At 41.5% G+C, this 25,615-nt stretch overlaps 1 protein-coding gene across 2 annotated transcripts in view; it reads right to left on the minus strand.

The window, feature by feature from the left end:
• The window catches only part of VAV1 (vav guanine nucleotide exchange factor 1), a 159,935-nt gene that overhangs the window by 48,703 nt on the left and 85,617 nt on the right, over nt 1–25,615 (minus strand). For both annotated transcript variants that reach the window (XM_063444527.1, XM_063444528.1), the window contains exons 3-15: nt 19,508–19,566; nt 19,243–19,308; nt 17,768–17,888; nt 16,378–16,470; nt 13,408–13,476; nt 11,659–11,762; nt 11,451–11,550; nt 10,869–10,964; nt 10,092–10,160; nt 8,884–8,970; nt 8,138–8,223; nt 6,144–6,276; nt 3,017–3,126 (exon numbers count right to left, since the gene is read on the minus strand). In XM_063444527.1, the coding sequence (XP_063300597.1) occupies nt 3,017–3,126; nt 6,144–6,276; nt 8,138–8,223; nt 8,884–8,970; nt 10,092–10,160; nt 10,869–10,964; nt 11,451–11,550; nt 11,659–11,762; nt 13,408–13,476; nt 16,378–16,470; nt 17,768–17,888; nt 19,243–19,308; nt 19,508–19,566 (1,193 nt within the window). The remainder of the gene's footprint in view (nt 1–3,016; nt 3,127–6,143; nt 6,277–8,137; nt 8,224–8,883; nt 8,971–10,091; nt 10,161–10,868; nt 10,965–11,450; nt 11,551–11,658; nt 11,763–13,407; nt 13,477–16,377; nt 16,471–17,767; nt 17,889–19,242; nt 19,309–19,507; nt 19,567–25,615) is intronic.

Genomic DNA, 25,615 nt, shown 5'->3' on the forward strand with positions numbered 1-25,615 from the left:
ATATATCCTCAGGCGGGAATTGTTCCACCCAGGCACAGAACCTCTGAGCTGGTGTAAAGCTCTATTGAATGTAAGTGGCTCCAATCTCCACATATTTTTGGGTCCTTATACAGAGAGACACTCCACCATTGAATTTTCTTCTGTTCCTTTTTGTATTTTATATACATCTACTGGAAGCAACAACCATCCACCTACTGTAAACTATCAGGAATAAATGAGCTGTGTTCAGTTATCAATCAAATTTCAAAATATAGACAAAAATAGAAGACTTTTCCTCTCAGCTATTTTGGCAAGGATTTCGTAAATCAGCACTCAAAGGACCAAAATAAGAATACCTCAATATCCTTAGTTGGTATGGTGCCATAAATCTATAGACATCCCCTAAATGTTTTTTGGAGCAGTTTGACAAAAAAGCCACAGCACCCAACAAAAATAATTGAAACACTGAGACTACACCTAAAGCCAGCAGAACAGCACCAGGACTGTAATGGTGTCACCCTCCTATTAAATACTATAGGAACCAAAACAACATTAGCTTAATGAAACAGTTTTGGTGTATAGATTATGCCCTTGCAGTCTCACTGCTCAATTCTCTGCCATTTAGTAAATCACTTTGTTTATGCAGCACTAGTCACACCTCACTGCATGTGACTTATATAGCCTTCCTAAACACTGCAGAAAGAGAGGCTTAAACTTAATTTATTGCACAATCTGTTTAATATAGAATTTCTTATCTCCTGCTCTGTTAACAGATGTCTAAGTTCAACTTACAAAGCAGGAGATAAAAACTCCTGGGGGGCGGGGCCGAACCGCAGAGCTGAGCAGCAGCAGCCATTAACAGCTCCTGCATCAAACCACTGAAAAAGCGAAATAACTATTCCAAAACGGCACCTAGAAGCCAGGCCGGGACCACCAAGCGATGGGGGAAATCGGGACAAACAAAAGGATACATTACAAGCGACGATCGACCCGACCCACGCCGCTCACACCGGTGAGGCCTACTAGCTTGGCGGGAGAAGCGGCCGCTCTCCTGCAGCCGAAAACTAAGGGGCGACCAACTCAGGGCCCTCGTTCCCCCCCCTCTGGACCGGCGGGGGATATCCCGGTCCTACCCCTCATGCCCAACCGACCACACGAGGCCCGAGCGTCGGGACTACGGAGTCCGGGGAACGCAGACGGAGCCCACAAAATGGCGGATGGCACATGCTCCACTGCCGAGCACACGATCGAGAGGGACACGGAGCTACGGTACAACCACATATTCAGAGCGACCTGGGAGAAGCTGCAGGCTCTACTGTGGCCCCAGCAAGCGGAATCCTCACCTGGCGGGACGCTGCAGGGACTGAAGCGTATGGGCACAGCGACAAAGGGGACTAACCCCACTATTAAAATGGACACTCACGGGAAAGGGTCTGGCCCACCACTGCCCAAACGGAGCGACGCCGCACCTAAACTCAAACCCCGCCAAACTAAGGGGACCCCACTGCACAACACCACAGCCAGCCTCGCCGCACAGCGATGACCCAACGAAGATCCAAAAGTTGCAAAACCCACCCAGGCAGACTAAGGGGATGGCAGACCGTCAAGCCTGCACTGACAAAAATCGCAACACGGCCACAGCATCGCTCAGCGCAACTTACAGCCAGGACCCCAGGAGGCTTGCCAGACGAGTCTGTAACCTCCACGGCCGCTTCTTTCCTCTGCACACCCAGACCGCAGAGCAAGGAACCCAGACACCCGCAGCAGGGAACAGCACAGCCCCAAAGAGGCATCGGGCGAGCCAGCAAGAACGCGCCGTTAGCAGTGTTCCGCGACCGGGAAACCAAAGAGGTCATATGGGGCCCCACGGAAATCACTGAAGTCTGGGGGAATTGATCTTCCGAAAAGACAAACAAAGAGAGAAAAAAACCTGACCAAAGAGAGACTTTACTGTATTATAGTGACTCACACTAGATGGACGCAAGTTTGATATGCCTACTACATTTTTCAATATTTTTTTTTGTATCATTACTTTTATTCTGCTTTTTTACTAATTGTCTCCTCTGCTTGAGCAGCACTCGGCAAGCATAGGATTAAGCAGCCGGAGATAGACCAGTTGCATGCTCCAGTGACTCCATGTTTTATTAAACATGTGCAAAGCTTCAGCTACACCAAAGCTTGTTTTCTATCTATCTAACAATTAGCAATGTCATTTAGTCATAACAAATGATTTAGAGTTAGATGTATATACCTAGCTTGTTCACCACTGTATCAATCTGTGTGTATTAACCTATAACATAAAAAAGCGCAAGTACTAACGTCCACAGGTACACTTGTATTAGCTGAATGTTGCCACTAGTGCTGAACTACATTACCTGTAGTACTTATATTGTCTCTAATCTAATCCACGCATGAACCAAACCTGTTTGCATGATATACTCACATTACAACTGATGCTTTAACGTTAAACTCAGCTTGATAAAATATAAAAATTGTGCCAGTTAATCGTATACCCCGCATGTTAAGCGTGGGAATTTCCTGAGGATTGCTTTTGGGGCACCTCAAGCTTACCTGTCTTATTTAAGTGCACTACAAAAATAAAGAATTAAAAAAAAAAAAAAAACCACCTATTCAGGCAGAGAATTTCCCATCCTTATTGTTCTTACCACAAAAAAACCTTTCCTTTGCCTTAGATTAAATTTACTTTCTAGTGTAAAAAAAAAAAAAAAAAACTCCTAAAGCAAGTTAACATCTGATTGAAACCAAAACATTTGTTTCCATGCAGGCGTTGTGAGGCACATCCATGGAACGTGTGGCTAGGGCTGCATAGACAGAAATAAAATTAATTTAATTCCAAAATGGCAGAGAATTGAGCATGATCTATGCACCCAAACGGCTTCATTATGTTAAAGTTGTTTAGATGTATTCCATTAATTCTTTTAATTAGCATCCGATTCCTCAATAACAGATATACACAATACAGTTGGCAATTTCACAGCAGACATAGCTGTTCCCCTTTATATTAGTGTGTACCTACAGTGCCATCTCAAACTGCTCCATCCATTTCTTCTTCAGGTCTCTGGTCTTAAAGTACAGTTCATAACCATGAGATCCACGAGTATCAATCAACAGGAACATGTGTGACCACTAAAACACAAAGACATAGTTATGACTCTCGCAGCTTTGGAAACTTTGCTACGTGTTCATTTACAGGGTTACATAGTAAAGTGAAGATTGTCAGGAATTCAAAGCGAATTTGAAAGCCAAAGTAGCTGAACTGGAAGCATAGCTAACTTGGAAACAAATTTTCCAATTCGCCTATTTTGGCCTTAAATTTAAAATATACGTTAGATTTCTGATAATTCTCATGAAAGTTCTGGGTGAATAATACAAAGGTTAGAGCTTAGGGATGTAATTATGGATTTAACAATGTTGCAAAAAGAGAAGCTGTTCCAGGAAGCCATGGCCTGGGAGGGTGCAATTCTACCATACAACAGAATGACAATTACACGTGGGGTTATTTTCTTAGAGCAGCAGTTCCGAATCTGGGGTATGCATACCCCTAGGAGTGCAATCCAGTTCCCCCAGGGGTAGGTAAAAATAAATAAATAAAAATGTAATGGCGATTCTACAGCCGGTGCACCCACACCACACTGGTTGGGAATCACAGGGTGAGGGGCCCCTCACACGTGTCTTCAGAGGCCCGGTCATGCGCTGCAGCGCTTTAACAGCATTACCAGGTCCTTTCTTTTCTGCAGGAAGTGCTGGGAGATGTTAAGAGAGGAGGGGGCAGACCAGGAGAGGAACAAGCCCCTAAATCCCAACAGAACCAGCCAGCAGAAATCACAGTAGGATGGTGGCTAAAATATTGACCTGTGTGTGTGTGTGTGTCTGTATGTATGCAGTGTTTGCACCTGCATATGTGTATCTGTATGTGTGTCATTGTATGTGTGTCAGTGTCTGTACATGTATGTGTGTCAGTGTTTGTATCTGTGTCTGTGTATCTGCATCTGTGGCAGTGTGTGTATCTGTATGTCTGTACATATGTATGTGTGTCAGTGTCTGTATCTGCATGTGTTTCAGTGTTTGCGTGTCTGTGTATCTGCATGTGTGGCAGTGTGTGCATCTGTATGTCTGTACATCTGTATGTGTGTCAGTGTTTGTATCTGTGTCTTTGTGTGTGTGTGTATGTATGTATGTATGTCAGTGTTTGTATCTGTGTGTCTGTGCATCCGTATGTGTCAGTATGTGTGTCAGTGTGTGTGTCTGTGCATCTGAGGCAGAGGAAGAGCAGGGGAGCCTGGGGCAGAGGGGAAGCAGGGAAACACACAGTGGGAGATGATGCAGGGGAGCCTAGGGCAGAGAACAATGTATAGATTTGAAATAATAGCAACTATATTATTACAAACATTTTGCTAATATGAGGGGTACAATGTATGGAAATGGGCTGCCAAGGGAACACAAGTGAAAAAAGATTGGGAACCACTGTCTTAGAGGAGCATTCCAAGCACCATAACCACTCATAATAGGACCAAATGCAGGAAATGTGGGCAACAGATGCCTGGCGAAACCCAGGTAAGTTGCAAACCATGCTATAATGGTTTGACCATGTTGTGGCACTAGGGCACTCCAAACACTGTCCCCCCTACATCAGACTGTAGTGGTTATGGTGTTTGGTTTGTCCCTTGAACTCTGAATTGTAAAGAGTTAACATGTAAATTAAAAATATAGGCTTAAATTGCTGTATTTATTGCTGAGTTGGAGAATGTTTTCAGGTCAGCTGTTTTACATTCAGTTTTGCAGTTTACATTGTAATTCTAGTCTGTGTGCAGTTTTCCAGCCTTCTTAATCAATAGGCAATTTGTGGTTGTCTTCAGGTACAGAAGATGCCATTTAGGGGTGAAAAAAAAGCATGTATTTGAGTATTCACTAATACAACTATTCTCAAGGATGCTTAAATATGTGTTGATTCTTCTTTTACAAATCAAATAGTATCAAAGGCAGACTTGCTCATGTTACAAAGTTGTACATATATCAGATCTCAGAATTTCCACTCACCACTAGCCATTGGTAAGTGTAAATTCCACCCTGGCAAGTAGACATTCAACCCTGGTAAAAGTATGTCCTGCAAAGGCGTGTAATATTTAAGGCCTGGCTAGTAGTGTAGGCAGAGACGTATCTTACACGAGGCAAACAAGGCATCTGCCTTGAGCGGCACTTTGCAGGGGGCGGCAAAAAAAGCCACCCTAAACGCCCAGGCAGATCCCTTGCTTGCCTCGTGTCCTGGGGGCTCAAGAGCTGGCCACTTTTGAGCCCCCCGAGGCTGGTGGCGGGCAGCGAGGGAGCATACTCATCTGATCTCTTCCTGCTCAGATCCCTCCGCGCCGCTTAATGAAGCCAGGAGCGGGAATATGACGTCAGACTGGCTCCCGGCATCACTAAGCGGTGAACGAGGGAGCTGAGCAGGAAGATTAGAGCTCCCTCGCCACCTACTCAGCTGTCCGCCCCCTACCTGCCAGCAGCCCTACTGGACAGGTAAGTAATCCACTCCAGCTCTCCCAGGGAGTCTGGGTGTATTTAAAATAATAAAAAAAAAATGTGAGTGTTGGTGGTAATGTCTGTGTGTGTGTCTGTGAGTAAATGAGTGTGTGTATCTGTGAGTGTGTGTCTGTGAGTGAATGTGTGTGTGTATGTATGTGTGTGTGTCTAAGTGAATGTGTGTGTGTGTCTGTGAGTGAATGTGTGTGTGTGTGTGTCGGTCAGTGAATGTGTGTGTGTCGGTCAGTGAATGTGTATGTGTCGGTCAGTGAGTTCATGCGTCTGTCAGTGTGTGTCCGAGTAATAGTGTGTGTCTGTCTATCGGTGTGTGTGTTTGTCATTGTTTGTCAGTGAATATGAGAGTGTGTGTCTGTCAATGAGTGTATGTATCTATCAGTGAGTGTGTGCGTCTGTCAGTCAAAGTGCGGCCTTGACTGGAAGGGGACGGAAACATTTTAATTACCTGGGTGCCTGAGCACCGTCCTGCCTAGGGCAGCACAAATCCTAAATACACCACTGAGAGTAGGGCTTGACATGTTAAGCCATGCGCATATATTTGGTAATAGAGATACACTATATGCGTAGCATGCTTTTGTGGTTGGAATGCACTGATGTAGTAATATTACCTTTTTATTCTCTCGGTCCCCAGATGAATCATCACGTATTTGATAATTTTGAAGTTTTATCATTTCCTTCAGGTCAAACATGTCCCCCTTTTTTTTACTAATCAGAAGCACCCGGTCCAGGAGGAAAGCATATCTGAGTAGGTCAAACAAGAAACACAATTACAAATTTTCAGAGCTTTCTGTATGCAAGGCCAAGATTCGAGTATGCTAGGATCTACATGAAAGAGGTTTACTGACTTCAATCCAAATGATCTCACACTTTATAGAGCTAATGTGTAAAAAGCATTGTTGAGCGAAATTCTTAGAAAGTACTGTAGATATTTACAGATACCAGCCATAAATAGCAGCTGATGCCCAGGAATGCAACTTCCAGTATTGTGCAATGTGTGTCCAGTGATGCTAACGCTAACTCATGTTGGTTGTGATATATATATAAAAAATTAATTATTGGGATGAATGAGTAATAGATGTCATAGAAGGATCTTGTTTCAATGGGTTATTTGTGTCACTGCAGACAGGAGTCCGTGGGAGGAATACGTGTTATTAGAGTCACATGCTAAGAATTTGAATGGCTAATGAGCATGAAATAAGGAATTGAATGAATCTGTGACAGGAAGCACTCATGTGACATGTGGTTATTAAAAGGGACACAGTAGGCACTATCGCTACTTCATTTATTTTATTCACTATGTATAGTGCATGAGTTCGCTCCATTTATTTTAAACCATTTTGTTTTATTCTTGTTGTGCAGTCATATATTCACACATATATAGATAAAAACTAAATATAACAATCAGAGTAAGGGTAATATACAATCAGGGTAGTATATGCAGTGATGTAGCAAAAAAAACCAAGAAAATATAACCTTCAAAATAGCATACGTATCGTAAGCTGCACATTTCTAAAGAGTAAGATAATGTTGAGCAATCACAGAAGAGATTAAACTATTGAAACCACTGAAAGGTCATATAGCAAAGATCAGTGCACATATATAGAAAGACATGATACCAAAGGTAAGAAACAAAATGAGGCCCAAAGAGGAAGTCAACAGGTCGTCAAGAAGAGACCATAAACCGATTTCTAAACTAGGTAGGGGTAACATAATCTTGCAACGTTTGCTTATTGAGGCACTGTGATGGAGCCAAGGAAGAACACCATACCAGACCCAGAATTGCAATGGAGCCGATACCCTATCAACATGGACCCACAAGCGGTTTAACACTAAAGGTCCATAGCCATCCACAGACAGGAGTTATGACTAAGGCAGAGATTGCACACCTATTTCTAGCAATGCCAATTCATACCAGCAATGAATGCTGTTATAGGCTAAAATCAGTCAACTGATACTCTCATCCAATCATAGACACCCATTGCTGCTCAGGCTAATATATCCACATTAGCCCAAGCAACACAGAAGAAAAACAGTTTAACGTTCAGTGGAAGGATGGTGCCAGAGACTCCAGAAACTATAACCACGTCAATGAGAGGAAGCAGCGCCTACAGTGTCCACTCAAGCTTTGTCTGGGAAGTCTTTGTTTCTGTGATAGAGTTTGATGGGATTTTAAGTACTGAGGAGCATGACCTCCATAAGATGATAGACGAAAGGTGCAAGTAATAATGAGAGTAGTTGGCAGGGTACTGTACAAACAGCATAGTCTCAGTATGTATAGTCTCAGTATGTATGGTAGAAGCTGCTAACATGATCTGGTAACAGATCTGCACATCAAGAGGAAAGAGCGTGGCTAAATTACCAGTGCTAGATTACATTAAGTAGTGTAGATACATTAATGAGAAAATGGGTTTTGCAACATCGAAAATATTCATGAAAACCAAAATCTGAAAGGTAAAGAAGATCAGGTGAGCACCCATTGCTGAGCAAAACTATGAGCAAGTGATGGAGTGTAGGCTCTCATAAACTGCATATTGTATATAGTATATATAGTAATGAGCAGCAATATATAAACATAAATCACATAAGAGAGGTATTGTTTTACCTGTCCTGTTTTGATTTTCGATCCACTGTAGTGAATTTAAGCTCTCCATCAGTCTTTGGTCGTCCATATTGAGCAAGGGATTCATTCTGTTGGAACAAAATCCACAAAAATAATGTTGTCTTCTGAGCTATGAGAAGGTTACGGAAGCATAGTGTATGTAGACAATAGAAGCAGCTCAATATAAGTGAAATTGGGAAATTCTGGTTACTATGCCGCCCTGTAAAGTTCCATTAACATTGTACTTAGACTCCATGCTTTTTATAGCATTATCAGCATGGGTCTGTCACCTTAATTCTACCTCAAAAGAAACTAATTGAGCCTTGACAGCTAAATCTGAATCCATAGCGAGTCTTTGTTCCAATATGCAGTTGAAAGAGTGATAGCTTAAATTGTCAGTTGTCAAGAATTCTTGAAAGGCTAAAACTGTGTGCTAACTATTATTTATGTTTCCAGTGAATATCACACACAGTGCCAGGTGGTGTGGGACTGGCAAAATTAACTATTACATTCCTAGAGCTGGACCTGCGTTCACTTTTATATATAGTCATCTGTTTGGGATTTACTGCTTCAAGGACACACTTAGCAATTCATGGTACGAAAACCATAACTGTTGCAATGTGCGTTCCTTCTAGGTAACATTTACTACCTCTCTAAAGAAGTTACTGTGCTGTTTTCACATCTCATTTAGATTGATAGCATCTCCCATTTTAACCATATTCATTTACACCCCTTCCTCCCAGATGTACCAGATTCTCCACGGAAAGCTGTATATTAGTAATCTGCCTCAGAGTCTCGTTATCTCTCTTCACTTCATTAACACACTGAGCCAAGTCCTGTGGGAAGATACACAATGCAATCTGTCAGGAAAATGACAGCTGTACACATAAACAGCATTTAACGTTCTAAGTGGTAATACACATTGCAATAAAACCATTTGCTGGGAAAACAAGAATAAATGATTTTCAGCATAAAAAGAACATACCTTGCAGTCTCACTATATGTACAAAAGCTACAAAGCCTAGGATGGATTTTGTTTGACATATTTGTTCAACCTCCCCCTTCTGGTGCATCATTAGGAACGCGATGACGTTTTTATGCTATTTCTATATTTTATTCCCAGGTTAGGATGTGTGTCTAGATTTACTTAATACACTACTGCCCTGCAGTATGTAGAATTTATCAGCAGTTATCACCTCAAGATATGGTTTCTACACACTACAGGGAAGCACTTTCCAAATGTTGCCCCTAAAATTGTGTGATAAAAGTGAAGTTTCCTGGCGAATCGCATAAGCTTGTTTAACTCTTAACATGATGTTACCTGTTCTGATTGTAAAAAAAAATGTGCAATGTTTTTCAATGCCATACTAACGATATTGTATGTCTACATGTTGACTTGCACCAGTTATTGTGGCAGTGCAAACATGGTTGTTCACACTATGCACGAATAAAATAAAGAATTAAAAAAAAAAAAAGTGAAGTTTCCTAGAAAACACTGGGTGTATATGGAATCTAACTGCATACCTAACCTGCCATACTGAAATTACATTGTATCATTTTCCAGAGAATAAAATGTCATCAATGTACTGTGCTAGACACACTTCTAGCAAATGAAGCTGTTATGGTGGGAGAGAGGCATACCAGTTTGAAGAGTACGGGTGATTTCACTGTGCACCCTCCAAATCATAGAGAAAGCAACAGAGAATTCTATTTTTGGGGTGATGAGGTAGGGCACCTTTTTGACATGGTGGAAGGAACCATATGTTAATAGCAGCTCATTGTATTGTGTCTCTCCCACAGGGGACGAGTGCAGGGGTTTTAGAGTGAGCCCTTATATGATTTTTCATTCAGTAAAGCTGTTATTTGTGAGATCTTTATGTACTTCTCCTAAACCTCTGATGGCACTTGAGTTAGCCAAATTAACATGTATCAAAAATTAATACTAACAATTTCTCACCCTCATTGCATCTAGAGCCAGCTTCAAATTCTCTTTATCTGTTGGATCCAGTGTGTGTTTTACCAGCTCCTAAAGAAATGACAGAAGACTGATATCAAGCATTGACTTGTCACATTACCTATATACAGTGGGACCTCGGTTTACGAATTTAATGCGTTCTCCGGGATGTTTCTTTTCGCGAAAAATTTGTAAACCGAAACGCGGTTTCCTCTAGGAATGCATTGAAAACCAATTAATCCGTTCTGGAGGTCATAAAAAAGTCAAAATGAGCTGGCTTGGAAACCAACCCACAATGCAGAACACACAATAAAGGGCATGCAAACTGCGAAGCTCAGCTCCCTACCTTTCCACAGCTTGAGAAATGCACCAAAAAGTCCCAAAACAACTGCAAACAATTTCCAGAATGGCTCCAAAACTCAATGTAAAAGCCGCTCCAACACTTCCACACTCAACGCCATGTGCTACTCACAGGCTCCAGCATGCAGGGGGCGGTGCTATAAACCTCCCAGGTGCAATGCATCCTGGGGAAACTTGCTTTGTATTGCGAAACATTTTTGTAAACCGAGGCATTATTTTCAATGGATTTTCATTTGTAAACCGAAAGTTATGTTAACTGAGGCGTTTGTAAACCTAGGTCCCACTGTATATCAATGAGTAAAGCAATTAGAATATAGCTAGAAGATGATTAGGAACATTTTACATATGGGGCAGCACAGATAATTTTTAAGAAAAATAAAGTCAGAAACAATTTGCTTACTTTGACTCTTGACTCCTTACCTGAAGCAAGAGATGATATTTGAGAACCCGCTGCATTGGCACCATAAGGAGATCCCGCAGGGAAAAGCGTCCATTATTTGCTCTCTGGGAACATTCCTGGAAAACATGATGTCTTAATGCTGCTCCGTAGCCTACATGCTTAAACAGCAAACATCACACAGCTATTTCTTGGCTAAATGTGTTCAAGACATAAAGTTCTCCTGCTATTAAGGACTTACAGGATGATCTTGGATGATCTTGGAATGCAGTGTCGGTCAAAATGTATGTACAAAAATAATGCAAGTACTGAGATTACTGTAGCTAAAACATGATACACAATTATTCATTAGAATCAGATTTTTGGGACTTTTAAGTAAATCAAAATTCTCCAAAGCAGCCATGTTTTATTTGAGATATTTTTGACCAATATTTAAAATTCACAATTCCTGACAATTTATGTTTTAGTGAATTAACCTGATAATGGTATGTTATTATCTCACTGCTAGGAAAGAACTAGAATCGGTACCTCTACTTAACACTTAAGGTTCTGCTAGTTCAGAAGGAATTAAATCATATTGCTCCTCTGTTATTACCATTACTCACCTCCAGTTTCATCTTGACACCTTCATGGTTCTGAGAGATTTGCTCTAGACATTTGGAGGCAGACTCTACTTGACTACAGTATGTGCCATAGATAAGAAACCTGGTGGATGTAAGAATGTATTAAGAATCTAAGCGAATCTAACTGCTGTGGATACACATTTATGTGTTTTTTTTTAAAGTACTGTATACAGATTTCTATATTTCTTACTTTTCCTTGTATCGCAGGAATACTTGAAATAAGTTATGTTGACTCTTGGGTACAACACAGTTCTTCAGTTCTCCCAGAAAGTTTTGGTGTAGAGTGCGTAGATCCTGACATATGGAGAAAAAATAAAGTTGGATAAATTATACTGAAATGCAAATCCTCCAAGTACTACCCACACAGGTCAATATTGAGGGGTTTTATGGAATTTGTGTGCTTGTGATAAGAATTAGGCTTTTCATGATTATATTCGTAACATAACCTAGAGTCTAGGGGTAGGCAACCTTCGGCTCTACAGATGTTGTGGACTACATCTCCCTTGATGCTTTGCCAGCAATATGGCTGTAAAAGCATTATGGGAGATGTAGTCCAAAACATCTGTAGAGCCGAAGGTTGCCTACCCCTGACCTAGACTGTTGGTATGTGTTGAAGACAGGTGTGGAACCACTGTTTAACTTACACTTTCTGCACATTAATTCAGTAACACAGGGCTGAATTCACAACGAGGCTAATGGAGCTGTAGCTCCAGAACGCCCTCTGGCCTTAAGGGGTTAAACTTCATCAGCTGACCTTTAGGGTTGTTCAGTGAGAATTGTTGGGAATTTTAAGTAAATTGAAAATGAATAAAAAAAAATTAAAGGAACACTATAGAATCAGGAACACAAACATGTGTTTCTGACACTATAGTGTTAAAAACACTATCTAAACACCCTGCCCCCCCTCCTCCCTAAATATAGTAAAATCTTACCTTTATCCCACTCTGCCCCAGATCTGCTTCCTTAGCTGGCATCACTAGAAGTGATACTATCAGCCAATCACAATGCGTTCCCCACATAGGAAAGCATTGGATTGGCTGAGATGGTCAATTCTGATGATATCAGCCAAGGAGGCGGGCCAGATGCATTAAATTAATGCATCTTTATGTGTAAAGTTCAGTGTCTCCATGCACACTGTGCAGCACTGTCCCAGGAAGAACCTCTAGTAGCTGTCTGAGGAATGGCCACTGGAGGTTTCTCTAGGCTGTTAAATACACACTGCCCTTTGTCTGAAAGTACAGTGTTTACTGAAAAAAAAGTCTGCAGGAACTCACTATAGAGACCAGAACAACACCAATAATATATAGTTGTCCTGGTTACTATAGTGTCCCTTTAAGTCCAATATAGCTAAACTGGAAAGATTCTTGAATTCAACTATAGTTCCAGTTCAGCTACTTTGATCTTAAATTAAAAAAATTCACTTTGAATTCTTGTCAATTCTCACTTTAGTGAATAACCCTATTTGTGCCCTGATGTGTCCCTTTCTACACTGAAACAGAGACAAAAGGAGATTTTAATCAAAATGTTGCAGAGTGTTTGCAATATTTGTTTGGCGCAGTTTATTAATAAAGGAGGACTACAAGGGCAACATGAAATTATTTGATACCGGCCTTACAATATTAAGAATGAGACAAGGATTTAAGACAGGAGACTAATATACTAAACAACAAACAAATATTTGCTTTACACAACAACAAAAAAAGACACGATGTTCCACTCTCAACACATCTATAAGAAGGCTGACATTCAAAAAGGTATGCCCAACAAATGCTACTATAGTAACATGCTGTGAAATTATCGTAAACAAGCAAATCAAAGGTAATATTCCCTCCAAAAGAATAAATGTGTGTGTTGAACATATTTGCCACACTAATAGTAGAGACGGGGAGTAGAGACAGGGTGTCAATGAAAATAAATAAATAAAATGTACTCTAATTACCTCAATGTTGATGAAGATATCACTCATATCTTTCCTGCGTACAAACATCTGAAGAGGCTTCATAAAATACTGCAGCAAAAGATGATATTCATGTGATTTTACTAACAAAAAGTGCACACTATATGACAATATTAACAATGAAGCAATCAACATAGAAAGTCAGGAGAACCAGGACCGGTGCTAGGATTTTTAGTTACACAGGCGAAGATGCCTTTTGGTGCCCCCCCACCCTCGTTTAAAATAAGGTTCATACAAACACAGAAATAATTATACAGAGACATACAGACACAGACAGAGACATACATGCATACAGAGACATGCAGGCATATAAAGACATACATACAGAGGCATAACATCATACAGACACATACATACATACATAGACATACATACAGAGACATCCAGGCATACAGACACATACACGCATACAGAGACATACCGTCATACAGACACATACATATATACAGGTATACAGAGACATACAGGCATACAGACACATACGTACAAAGACATACAGGCATACAGACACATACATTTGTACATACAGAGACATACAGGCATACGGACACATACAGACAAAGACATACAGGCATACAGAGACCTACATACATACATACAGAGACATACATACATACATACATACATACATACATACATACATACATACATACAGAGACATACACAATTACATACTTACATCAGTTCAATCTTGTCCCCTGGATGCATGCTGTCTGGCTCCTTGGAGTCCTGTCCTGCAGCCCAGCCCCATCACTGGGCGCCAGCCGCGCTGTGTGGTACACAGGGAGCAGGGATATGATGTCATTCATATCCTCGCCCCCTCCACACAGCCTGCGGCAGACACCAGGGTAGGTGTAGTGGCGTACACATGACCCATGGGGCCCCAGTGCGCAAATTGATCCGTGCCCCCCCCCCCCACGCTTACTCTGCGCGGGCCGAGGCCGCAACACATGGCGGCGGTCACCTGGTCGCAGGGGTTGCAGGGCTGTGACCCCTGCGACCGCGGTATGTACGCCAGTGCATGCAGATGCACACACACTTAAAGGACCACTACAGACACCCAGATCACATCAGCTCAATGAAGTGGTCTGGGTGTCAGGTCCCTCTAGTTTTAACCCTGCAGCTGAAAACATAGCAGTTTCAGAGAAACTGCTATGTTTCACCGAGGGTTAATCCAGCCTCTAGTGGATGTCTCACTGACAATGCGTGCGCGGCAAGAGCATTCGGAGCTGAGAGGCGGAGGGATCCCCAGCGCCAAGGGAGTCCGGCGCTAGAGAAAGGTAAGTGCTGAAGACACACACACACTCTCACGAACAGATGCATACACACCAGCTAACAGACACACATTTACTGACAGACACACTCAGCGACAGACATACATACACACTCACTTACAAAACATACACTCTCACTGACAAACACACACTCACTAACAGACATCAAACAGACTCACTAATACACACACAAACACACTCAGTAAGAGACACACAGTAACACACTCACTGACACTCACTAGCAGACACACTCACAGACACACTCACCGACACTAGCAGACACACTCACCGACACTAGCAGACACACTCACCGACACTAGCAGACACACTCACTGACACTCACTAGCACTCACTAGCAGACACTCACTAGCACTCACTAGCAGACACTCACTAGCAGACACTCACTAGCACTCACTAGCAGACATACTCACTGACACTAGCAGACACACACACTGACACTCACTAGCAGACACACTCACTGACACTCACTAGCAGACACACTCACTGACACTCACTAGCATTCACTAGCAGACACACTCACTGACACTCACTAGTAGACACACTCACTGACACTCACTAGCAGACACACTCACTAGTAGACACACTCACTGACACTCACTAGCAGACACTAACACTCACACTAACACTTTTCTTTTCTGTCATGTTGTTTCTTTGCTATTTAATGCAAAATAAATCCATGTTCAGTATATACATAAATCCAACTCACAGTACCTAAATAAATTACATTTTATATACATTAGAAAAAAAAACACTCACACTAACACGTTTGTTTTTTTAATTTAATCCCCCAGCCTCCTTACCTTGTTGGAGTGCTGAAGGGATTCCCTGGGGTCCAGTGGTGCTGCTGGGCTCCTGGGCGGGCGGGTAGGCAGGCTGGCAGGCGGGCACACGCGCGAGGGAGCACTCTCCCATGTGTGCTTCCTCTTCAGCTCCCTCGCGCGCCGCATACTGATACCGGAGCCGGAAGATGACGTCATCTTCCGGCGCCGGCATCCCTATGCGGTGCGCGAGGGAGCTGAAGAGGAAGCACACATGGGAGAGTGCTCCCTCGCGCGCCCGCAGAATCGGGCGCTCGGCCACGCTACAATAGGTCGTCGGTTGGAGGGGAGCGCAGTGCGCTTCCCTCCTTCCGGTCAGCCTGATTTTGCGCCCCCAGGGCCGGTGCGCCCTAAGGCGGCCGCCTGGGCCGCCTTACGGTAGCGCCGGCCCTGAGGAGAACCAGTTTATGCCACAAATATTTTTGGATGCCCTCCATTTTAAGCAGTCAGTTTAAGAACAGTTTGGCTTTATCCCTTTGGACTGCCAGGTGTCGCTCCCTGCCTCCCTGCAGGTTAAAGTGAGAGACAAAAGGTCCAGTAAGTAGCGTCCATTAGCTATTCTGAGCTCAGCCTTGCAGTGTAGGGCTAGCTTATTGGCTGAGAATGTAATCTGATCACTCCCAGGGAATGTGCTAAGCCTTGCACCTCCAAGCTTTGCATCCTACCCCTGAAGGCTTTAATGGAGGAGGGGATCGGCACCCAACGGTAAGAAGTCAAATCATTCTAAATCTATTTGACTATTTACAAAAAAAGGGGAGTGTTTCTTTAGCTATCTGACATCAACTCAGAAACTATCCTTCTCCTGACCTCTATTCACATCTCCTCACAACTGTGTATACCTGGCATATAGATCCCAAAGTGTCTGTATACTTTTCTTCTGTTTGGTGGAGTTCTTGAAGGCAGCATCTCCTCATATCATCAGTAGTCATTTTCTGTCAGATAGAATAATAGTAAGATAGTAGTTATTTGGTATTATTAAGATTACAATTCTCTTATTTGGTGGGGCCTCTGTATCTCCGCACCTTCTAGAAAAGCTATTCTATTAGTGTTAGTTAAATCCAAATATATATATATATGAACTCTTTACTACTAGCTACACTGAACAAAATTATAAATGCAACACTTTTGTTTTTGTCCCCATTTTTCATGAGCTGAACTCAAAGATCTAAGACTTTTTCAAAGTACCCAAAAGGCCCATTTCTCTCAAATATTGTTCACAAATCTGTCTAAATCTGTGTTAGTGAGCACTTCTCCTTTGCCGAGATAATCCATCCATCTCACAGGTGTGGCATATAAAGATGCTGATTAGACAGCACGACTATTGCACAGGTGTGCCTTAGGCTGGCCACAAAAAAGGCCACTCTAAATGTGCAGTTTTACTGTATTGGGGAGGTCCTGGGAGGGTGCTAAAACCAGTCAGTATTTTGTGTGACCACCATTTGCCTCACGCAGTGCAACACATCTCCTTCACATAGAGTTGATCAGGTTGTTGATTTTGGCCTGTGGAATGTTGGTCCACTCCTCTTCAATGGCTGTGCGAAGTTGCTGGATATTGGCAGGACCTGGAACATGCTGTCGTATACACCGATCCAGAGCATCCCAAACATGTTCAATGGGTGACATGTTCTTTGGTTATGCAAACTGATTGTTGCACTAGCTGTCCGGGTGGCTGGTCTCAGACGATCTTGGAGATGAAGATGCTGAATGTGGAAGTCCTGGGCTGGTGTGGTTACACGTGGTATGTGGTTTTGAGGCTGGTTGGATGTACTGCCAAATTCTCTGAAATGCCTTTGGAGGCAGCTTATGGAAGAGAAATGAACATTCACTTCAAGGGCAACAGCTCTGGTGGACATTCCTGCAGTCAGCATGCCAATTGCACGCTCCCTCAAAACATGCGACATCTGTGGCATTGTGCTGTGTGATAAAACTGCACATTTTAGAGGGACTTTTATTGTGGCCAGCCTAAGGCACACCTCTGCGAACAATCATGCTGTCTAATCAGCATCTTGATATGCCACACCTGATTTAGACAGATTTGTGAACAATATTTGAGAGAAATAGGTATTTTGTGTACAAAGAAAAAGGCTTAGATCTTTGAGTTAAGCTCATGAAAAATGAGGGCAAAAACAAAAGTGTTGCATTTATAATTGTGTTCAGTGTATATATTAATTAATGGTATTTCTCTCAGCCCATTCCCTCTGTAGTTACTTCATGTCTCTCTATAGTTACCCCATCTCTTGGCTGTACAGGTGGAAGCTCTGTCTTCATGAGATCCTCATAAATCTCATTTCCTTCTTCTTCGTCCATATCAACACAATCATAGAGATCTTCATCTTCCTCCCCTGTGTCACTGTAAGTGTACCGGAATTAACAATGACAGTGATGTATTAATGGTGACATGGTATCAACGTTAACATTTAATACACTATTGTATTTGTAATAATACAGGCATTATTCATAATTTTTTGAAACAGGGGTAACCAACTAATCTGTAAGACAAGCCCACTGCTCATTGGCTGTTGCAGTCAAGTGCACCTTAGCACTCTTTAAAGGGGTGTAACCTAACACAATGTGTACAACATTTCATACAGCAAGAGACTTATTGTTTTCCCCAGACGACTCTGGTGACAATATTTGATGCTGCAAGCTAAAAAGTAAACAAAATGTTGTTGTCTGTAGCCCCACTTTACAGTCCAATGTTAAGATTTGATTTTTTTCTTGCGTGTCTTTACCTCTAAAAAACCCAAGGGAGGATACACTCCTCAGCTCCTCAAACACCAAAGAATGGAACCCCACCTTCTCACCACTTTGCATTATTATTAAAAAAATGTATTCTCTCTGATTGGATATACCACTAAAGGTAGATTGTTATCGTACGCCACGGCTATGCAGTTATCAGCATTGTTCTATTTAATGTTACCATTTCCCCTCACCATTTGATTTTTTTTTTTTGTAAATCTTTATTTTTCGAATGTGAAAATGATAAACATAAGTGTAAGATCACAAAAGCCTGTACATATCGAAACAGTAAATATCATGTGTATGGATGACTAGAATCGCTTCACAAACATTTTATAATTACAGTTGGTCTCAATGTTATAATGAGTAATACAAGTCTTATAATTGGTATGGTAAAGGGTACCTATTTGCTAGTGTCACCCCTAGTATTTTAGGGGTGCGAGCTACGGGGAGAGGGTGGGATTGACTAGGACTGAGTACTATGTCTAACGTCTTGCCCTACGTCCCGAGGATGTGGGTTTAAGATGTGGCCCTTCTGTGCTTAGGTCTAGGAGTAGACCATGATGGTCGTGGGGTCCCTCTGTGGGTTTCCCTTCTAGTTCTGGGTCCGCTCTCGTCTGACTAAAGTTATTAGGTGCACCTGTGTGCATGGCACGTAAGGGGTCTTAAGGTGCCCTTTTTTTCTATTGGTGGCTGCGTGTAGTCGCTAAATCAGTTCACAGCTATGACTGGTATGTCTAGGTGGTTCCAGGTCGCTACAGTATGACAGGATCAGGTGGAACCCGTGTGGTTCCAGGTTATGGTTAACAACCTATTTGACGTGCCTGATGCCAGTCCGTGTGGTTATGTCGCCCTTGCTATCGGTTTCACCATTTGATTTTAATTTATTCATATTGAAGTATCACACATGCCTGTTGTGACTTAACATAGAAATGATTAATTATCTTTGGAAGAGTTACACTCACTCAATCTGGTCGGAGAGGCCACTATAGATATCATCATCTGTGTCTAGCTCCTCTGTAGGGAATGGCCTGAAGACAAGGTAAAAATGTACATAGTCAAACAAGGATACAATTATAGTGGGTGCCCACATATGGAATATGGTGGCAGTCCACCATTATGAAAGCAGTTGAAAAATGTGAATAATCGGTTATGATTTCTTAGCCCAGATAAGTGAAATATAGCTCATGCATAGAACTGAAAGAATGTAATTGTAATACAGGTACTCACATAAAGCCTTTACTCTGAGATATTTGAGTCCAGGACAGAATGGACAGTGTGTTGATAACCTGGAGAAGAAATGGTTTTGCCACATCATTACAATTGCTCTCCTCAGTTCCTCCGCCTCCACAGCTCAACTCCTTTGCTCTCATTCCACTGTTCAGTTCTTCACACTCTACTTTTACCAGTTTATTTTGACACAGGAATCTTATACATCAGTCCCTCCTATCCTTTTACATGCTTTTATTTCTCTCATGTGTTTTTAACACTTTCTTCTACAATATAAGCTTGTTTGAGCAGGGCCTTCATCACCTTGTCTCTGTTAATATTTTGTATGTCAAATGTTTGTTGTATAATATCCTAATATGCACTGAGGAATATGTTATGTTACTTTTATATTACAATTACATGGATATTCAGTGCATTCATCAAAACAGAACAATGGTGGACAGTAAAAATAATCTTTTCTCCTGTTAATTAGTGTTGAACAGACCACTATGCTAATACATTAAAATAAGATGACGGGGAGGATTGTATTTCAAACTTTTGTCCCATATGCTTGCTCCCTTTTTCCTCAAAGCTCTAAGAAAGACTTGTCTATACGTGTTTGGCTTGCTGCCTCAATTCCAACTTTTTACTCAACCTTCTTTAATCTTTATTGTACCACCTGTGCAGCAATGACACTCAGATCTATCTTTTTTCCCCTGATCTCTCCCCCGCTCTCCTAGAATATGTCACTGGCTGCCTTTTTTTCCATCTCCGAATGCATGTCCTTCCGCTTTCTGAAACTCAATCTCTCTAAAACTCAGCTTCTATTTGCTTCTATTCGCTCTCCCTGCAAGTTGATGACACCCACACAAGCCCGTTCTTGCAAACTCTCAGTATTGGTGTTATTTTTTATACTGGCCACACCTTTGCACCTCACGTCCAGTCTGTTACCAAAACCTGTCGATTCCACCTTAAAAACATTGCCCACGGGGGGCAGAGTCTGACCGCCAAGCAGCACTGACGTGTGGGGTAAGAGCTCTCGCCGGGCAGACAGAAATAAAGCCGTTACCGGCGGCCACACAGCTCAAAAACGCATTGGGGTGCGCCACCCGAGACGGGGGTGCACCACAGAATCGGAGGAACCCTTTCCGGAGCCTGTCTGACCCTGAGGCCCGACACACGAATCGCGACCTGCGGGAGTAGATGCCGGGAAGAGGCGGCCGCTCTCCTCGACGCCGGAAACCCCCAGAATCAATAAAGATCTCCTACCCCCCCCTCTGGACCGGTGGGGGTCATCCCGGTCCCTGCCAGATAAGCGGACAAAGTTTACGCCAGAGAAACGCAGCTAAACAGTCGGCTGAGACACGAGTGTGTCAGAGCATGCCTAAAATGACCGCCCAGCAAGGGCCAAAGAGGGAGCACGCAGACAGCTACCCACACTCGCAACACCTGGAAGCCCTGGACCAACTTTGCTCGAGTTTATACGCGACACTATGTGACAGGGGAGTGTTTTACCTTCAAGCGGCTAAGATGGTGTCCTCATGGATCCGTCCAGAGACTCGCCAACGCCACTACGGAGCTCCACTGCGGGCCTTCGGGGTGGACAGGCGGCCCAAAAATCACGGCAACAACGGCAGCGGGCAAAGGTCCGGAGCAAACTGGGTGCATGCAACCACTCACATACAAATTAGAGCGGGACAGCCAGGCAGCCACAAAGCCCCAACAAAGCACCTGGATACAGCACCTTAAACCAGCAAGCCTATACTCTGCAATCGTGGTTTACAGCAACCTACCAAGCCACAGCACAGCCTACTGCCGAAAACAATCAAGCCAGAGAGGGACCCTTGCCCTCCCCAGTCGCAGAGACTGTCTATCCCAAATGGCCCATGTGCGGGGTCGGCTGATCCAGGACTGGAACTGGTATTACCATAAGGGGCATTGGCATACACTCCAGTCCCAAGAAAAAATGCCTGAGGTCACATCTATACACTAGGCGACAGCCGACACTAGCGAAAGGCCTACCGCCTTTAATACACACTACACTTGTTCACAGCTCGGCAATAGCTTGCAACCCAACATTATAATCATATATGCATATCTACCCTGATAACACATTATTCACTGCATAGATGAGCTTGATCAAAACGATAAACATGTATTTCTCTGCCTACCTAATATATTTAACAAGAAATTCTCATGACTGCTATATCCTCTGATTGAACCATCAGCCTTGTTTTCCATGCAGACTTGTATGTCCCAGCATTCATTATACTGCAATAGTGTATAACTAAGCAACCTTAACTCATCCACATGCTACACTACATGGCAGTAAATATTCATCAATGTTAAGCCTGTTACATTGTTTGTATTTCCAAAAAAACGTGCACGCACTCATGCCACTGCTCATTCTATATGAATATATATGTACACTGTTGTGGCGTTTGAAATGTCATATACATACCTGCACAACAAAAATAAAGAATAAAAAAAAAAAAAACATTGCTCACGTCTGCCCCTTTCTTACACAAGATGCTGCTAAGTAGCTAGTTCACACTCTTAATTTCTCACATTGATTAGTGTAATTCTCTTCCAATTGGTCTCTCCACAAGCCGTACTGCCCAGCTCCAGCATTTTGCCATCAGGTTTTTTTTTTCTCTCTTGTTGCTCCTCTCATACCTCTGTCAGTCCTTACATTGTCTTCCTGTATTCTATAGAAGTTAATTAAAAATACCAATCCTCAAAAAAAATGTGTGCTAACTTACTCTGTTTGCCATGAACTGTCTTATATTGTACGATACTACCTTGCTTGTTATTGCAGTCGTGGCATCATAAACACTTTTTGTTATTTCTGGCACAGCAAAAATAAAGAATTAAAATATATATATATATATATATATATATATATATATACACTAATCCTTACCTACAAAGCTCTAAACAACTCTAGCCACTGTTATATTTCTTCACTAATTTATAGGTACGCCACTTCTTTTCGCTCTGTCGTTAACCGCTGCTTGCAACCTTACTGCAAATTCGCACTTGTAGGACCTTTCACTGACGGCTCTTTGCCTCTGGAACAACCTGTCTACCCCCTTTAGACTCTACCATAGTCTTCAACTATTTAAAAAGCTCCTTTAAAACTCATCTCTTCAGAAAGGCTTATGGCCTCTCAGATTAACTTTTTAATCACAAACCTGTCTCTTGCTCTCTACTACATTGTCAGTATCCACTCTCAAATCCAGTTCTGCTATCATCGCACCTTGTTATTTGGTTGCTATCCCCCTTGATGCCATTCCTATTGTGTTTTTTTTACCTCACTTCCTCTAGACTGAAAGCTTGTTTGAGAGGGGCCTTATCAACCCATTGTTCCTGTAAATTTGCCCCATTTTATCATATTGTAAATCACTATGGAATAAGTTGGTGCTATATAAATGCCAACAATAATAATAATATTTATAAAAGTAGTTCTGAACAGGGTAGCTTGGAATCTTTGAGATTTCATTGTAGCAAAAGTTAAAGGACATTTTTAACACTGCAATTTAAAACATGCAGGTTTTTTTTTAAATTTTTTTTTTTGAAACTGCACATGTTCACATTGTGTGGTTAAATCCAACTCTAGTGACAGTGTTCCTGAAAGCCTCTATACACAAAAACTGCTTCATTAAGCTGAAGTTGTTTTGGTTACTAAAGTGTCCCTTTAACCATGACTAAGTCATGTAGAGGTGCTTCCATGCCGGAGTAGGCTTTGCCTCTTCTGTAGAAATACAATTATATCATTGTGGGTGCAATGATATAGGTGAACCCAGGAGCTAATTCCACTTAAAAGGCTTGAGTCACCAGTATGGATATGTAGTGTGAATACCAGGCAATTACTATATATATAGTGTGTGTACCTTTAAATCTGTCAGAAGACAGGATGGGGTTATAACACACCAATTGCTTATATTAAAACATATATCTAGTGTGTATCCCTTTAAATCTGTATAAGTCAGAAACAGTATGCTCATCAAGATAAAACTTCAAAGTATATGGATGACTGTATTCTATATGGAAAATTAATTACCGGAATCCAATAGGTTAAAATTGATATAGAATTTATTAAGAGAAAAAAAATAATAACAATAGTAATAACTATGTCAAACCATAATTGCTTGTATAGAATGACAACGAGAAATTTAAAATATATATGTATATCGAAAAATATAAAAATATATAAAAATATCAGTTGGGGATAATTTGCAAGAATATTACCAGCAAGTCTGTGTTGGTATTTCAGAAAAAATCCTTAGGACCGATCAGGATGGCTGTGGATACGATGTTGCAAAAAAATGTATCATTTGTTGCCGGCTGCTTGTGAGGTTGGCCAACCTCACAAGCAGCCGGCAACAAATGATACATTTTTTTGCAACATCGTATCCACAGCCATCCTGATCGGTCCTAAGGATTTTTTCTGAAATACCAACACAGACTTGCTGGTAATATTCTTGCAAATTATCCCCAACTGATATTTTTATATATTTTTATATTTTTCGATATACATATATATTTTAAATTTCTCGTTGTCATTCTATACAAGCAATTATGGTTTGACATAGTTATTACTATTGTTATTATTTTTTTTCTCTTAATAAATTCTATATCAATTTTAACCTATTGGATTCCGGTAATTAATTTTCCATATAGAATACAGTCATCCATATACTTTGAAGTTTTATCTTGATGAGCATACTGTTTCTGACTTATACAGATTTAAAGGGATACACACTAGATATATGTTTTAATATAAGCAATTGGTGTGTTATAACCCCATCCTGTCTTCTGACAGATTTAAAGGTACACACACTATATATATAGTAATTGCCTGGTATTCACACTACATATCCATACTGGTGACTCAAGCCTTTTAAGTGGAATTAGCTCCTGGGTTCACCTATATCATTGCACCCACAATGATATAATTGTATTTCTACAGTTTGGGGCAGTTTTTTGGTGAAATTTCTGCCTATACCCAGTTTTGAGCACTCCATTCCAAGTCAGACTCCCTCATCCCTGAGTGTTGCTTTAGGCATACCAGAACAACCTACTTTTTGCCTCTTCTGTGATTGACATAGCAGAAGGCAGAGAGATGAGAAGTGCTGAAGTAGTCCTAGCACTGGCAAAATGTGATAAAAGCTTTATTTTACCTTTTAACAAAAGGTGAGAGGGGCTATACATAATTAGGGACAGGGGCACTATAGCGATAGGAATACAGGTTTGTGTTCCAATTGCTATAGTGTTCCTTTAAATCCACACTGGGTTAAAACATACTAATTATGAACACAATAATAAAATGTTGAACCAGGAAGGATGCATTTAAAAGTAAATTGACTAAGAACAGGAACAGAGCAAGTTAATTGTTAAGAAAAGAGACAGCACTATTACAAAGATTGTAACAATTCAAATCAGTTACTGGAGCAGAAAAGGAGGAAACAGGAAGCCTAGCCTAGAAAAAAGGAACAAAGCAATGAATGAGGTAGAATATCTGAATATACAAGCAAGGCAAACAAATAAAACATGACAAAGTAGTTAAAGTTAAGAGAATACATGAAGTAGTCATGGTCAGGGACACTATAGTCACCAAAACAACTTTAGCTTAATGAAGCAGTTTTTGTGTATAGATCATGCCTCTGAAGTCTCACTGCTCAATTCACTAACATTTAGGAGTTAAATCACTTTTGTTTCTGTTTATGCAGCCCTAGCCACACCTCCCCTGCCGGACTGACACAGCCTGCATGAAAACAAAATGGTTTCATTTAAATTTTCAATCAGATGTAACTTACTTTAAAAGGTTGTTTCTCCTGCTCTGTAAATTGAGCTTTAATTAAATGCAGGAGGCTTCTGCGGGGGCCTAGCAAACTATTAATAGAGCAGGAGATAAGAAATTCTAAATTAAACAGTATTTGCAATAAAGAAAGTGTACACATTAGATGACTATTTACAGGAATTGTATAGGAAGGCTGTGTAAGTCACATGCAGGGAGGTATGCCTAGGACTGCATAAACAAAGCAAATTAACTCCTAAATAGCAGAAAATTGAGCAGTGACACTGCACGGGCATAATCTACACACGAAAAGGGCTTCATTAGGCTAA

The sequence above is a fragment of the Pelobates fuscus genome, chromosome 1 (genome assembly GCF_036172605.1).
Source record: "Pelobates fuscus isolate aPelFus1 chromosome 1, aPelFus1.pri, whole genome shotgun sequence".
Classification (NCBI taxonomy): Eukaryota; Metazoa; Chordata; class Amphibia; order Anura; family Pelobatidae; genus Pelobates; species Pelobates fuscus.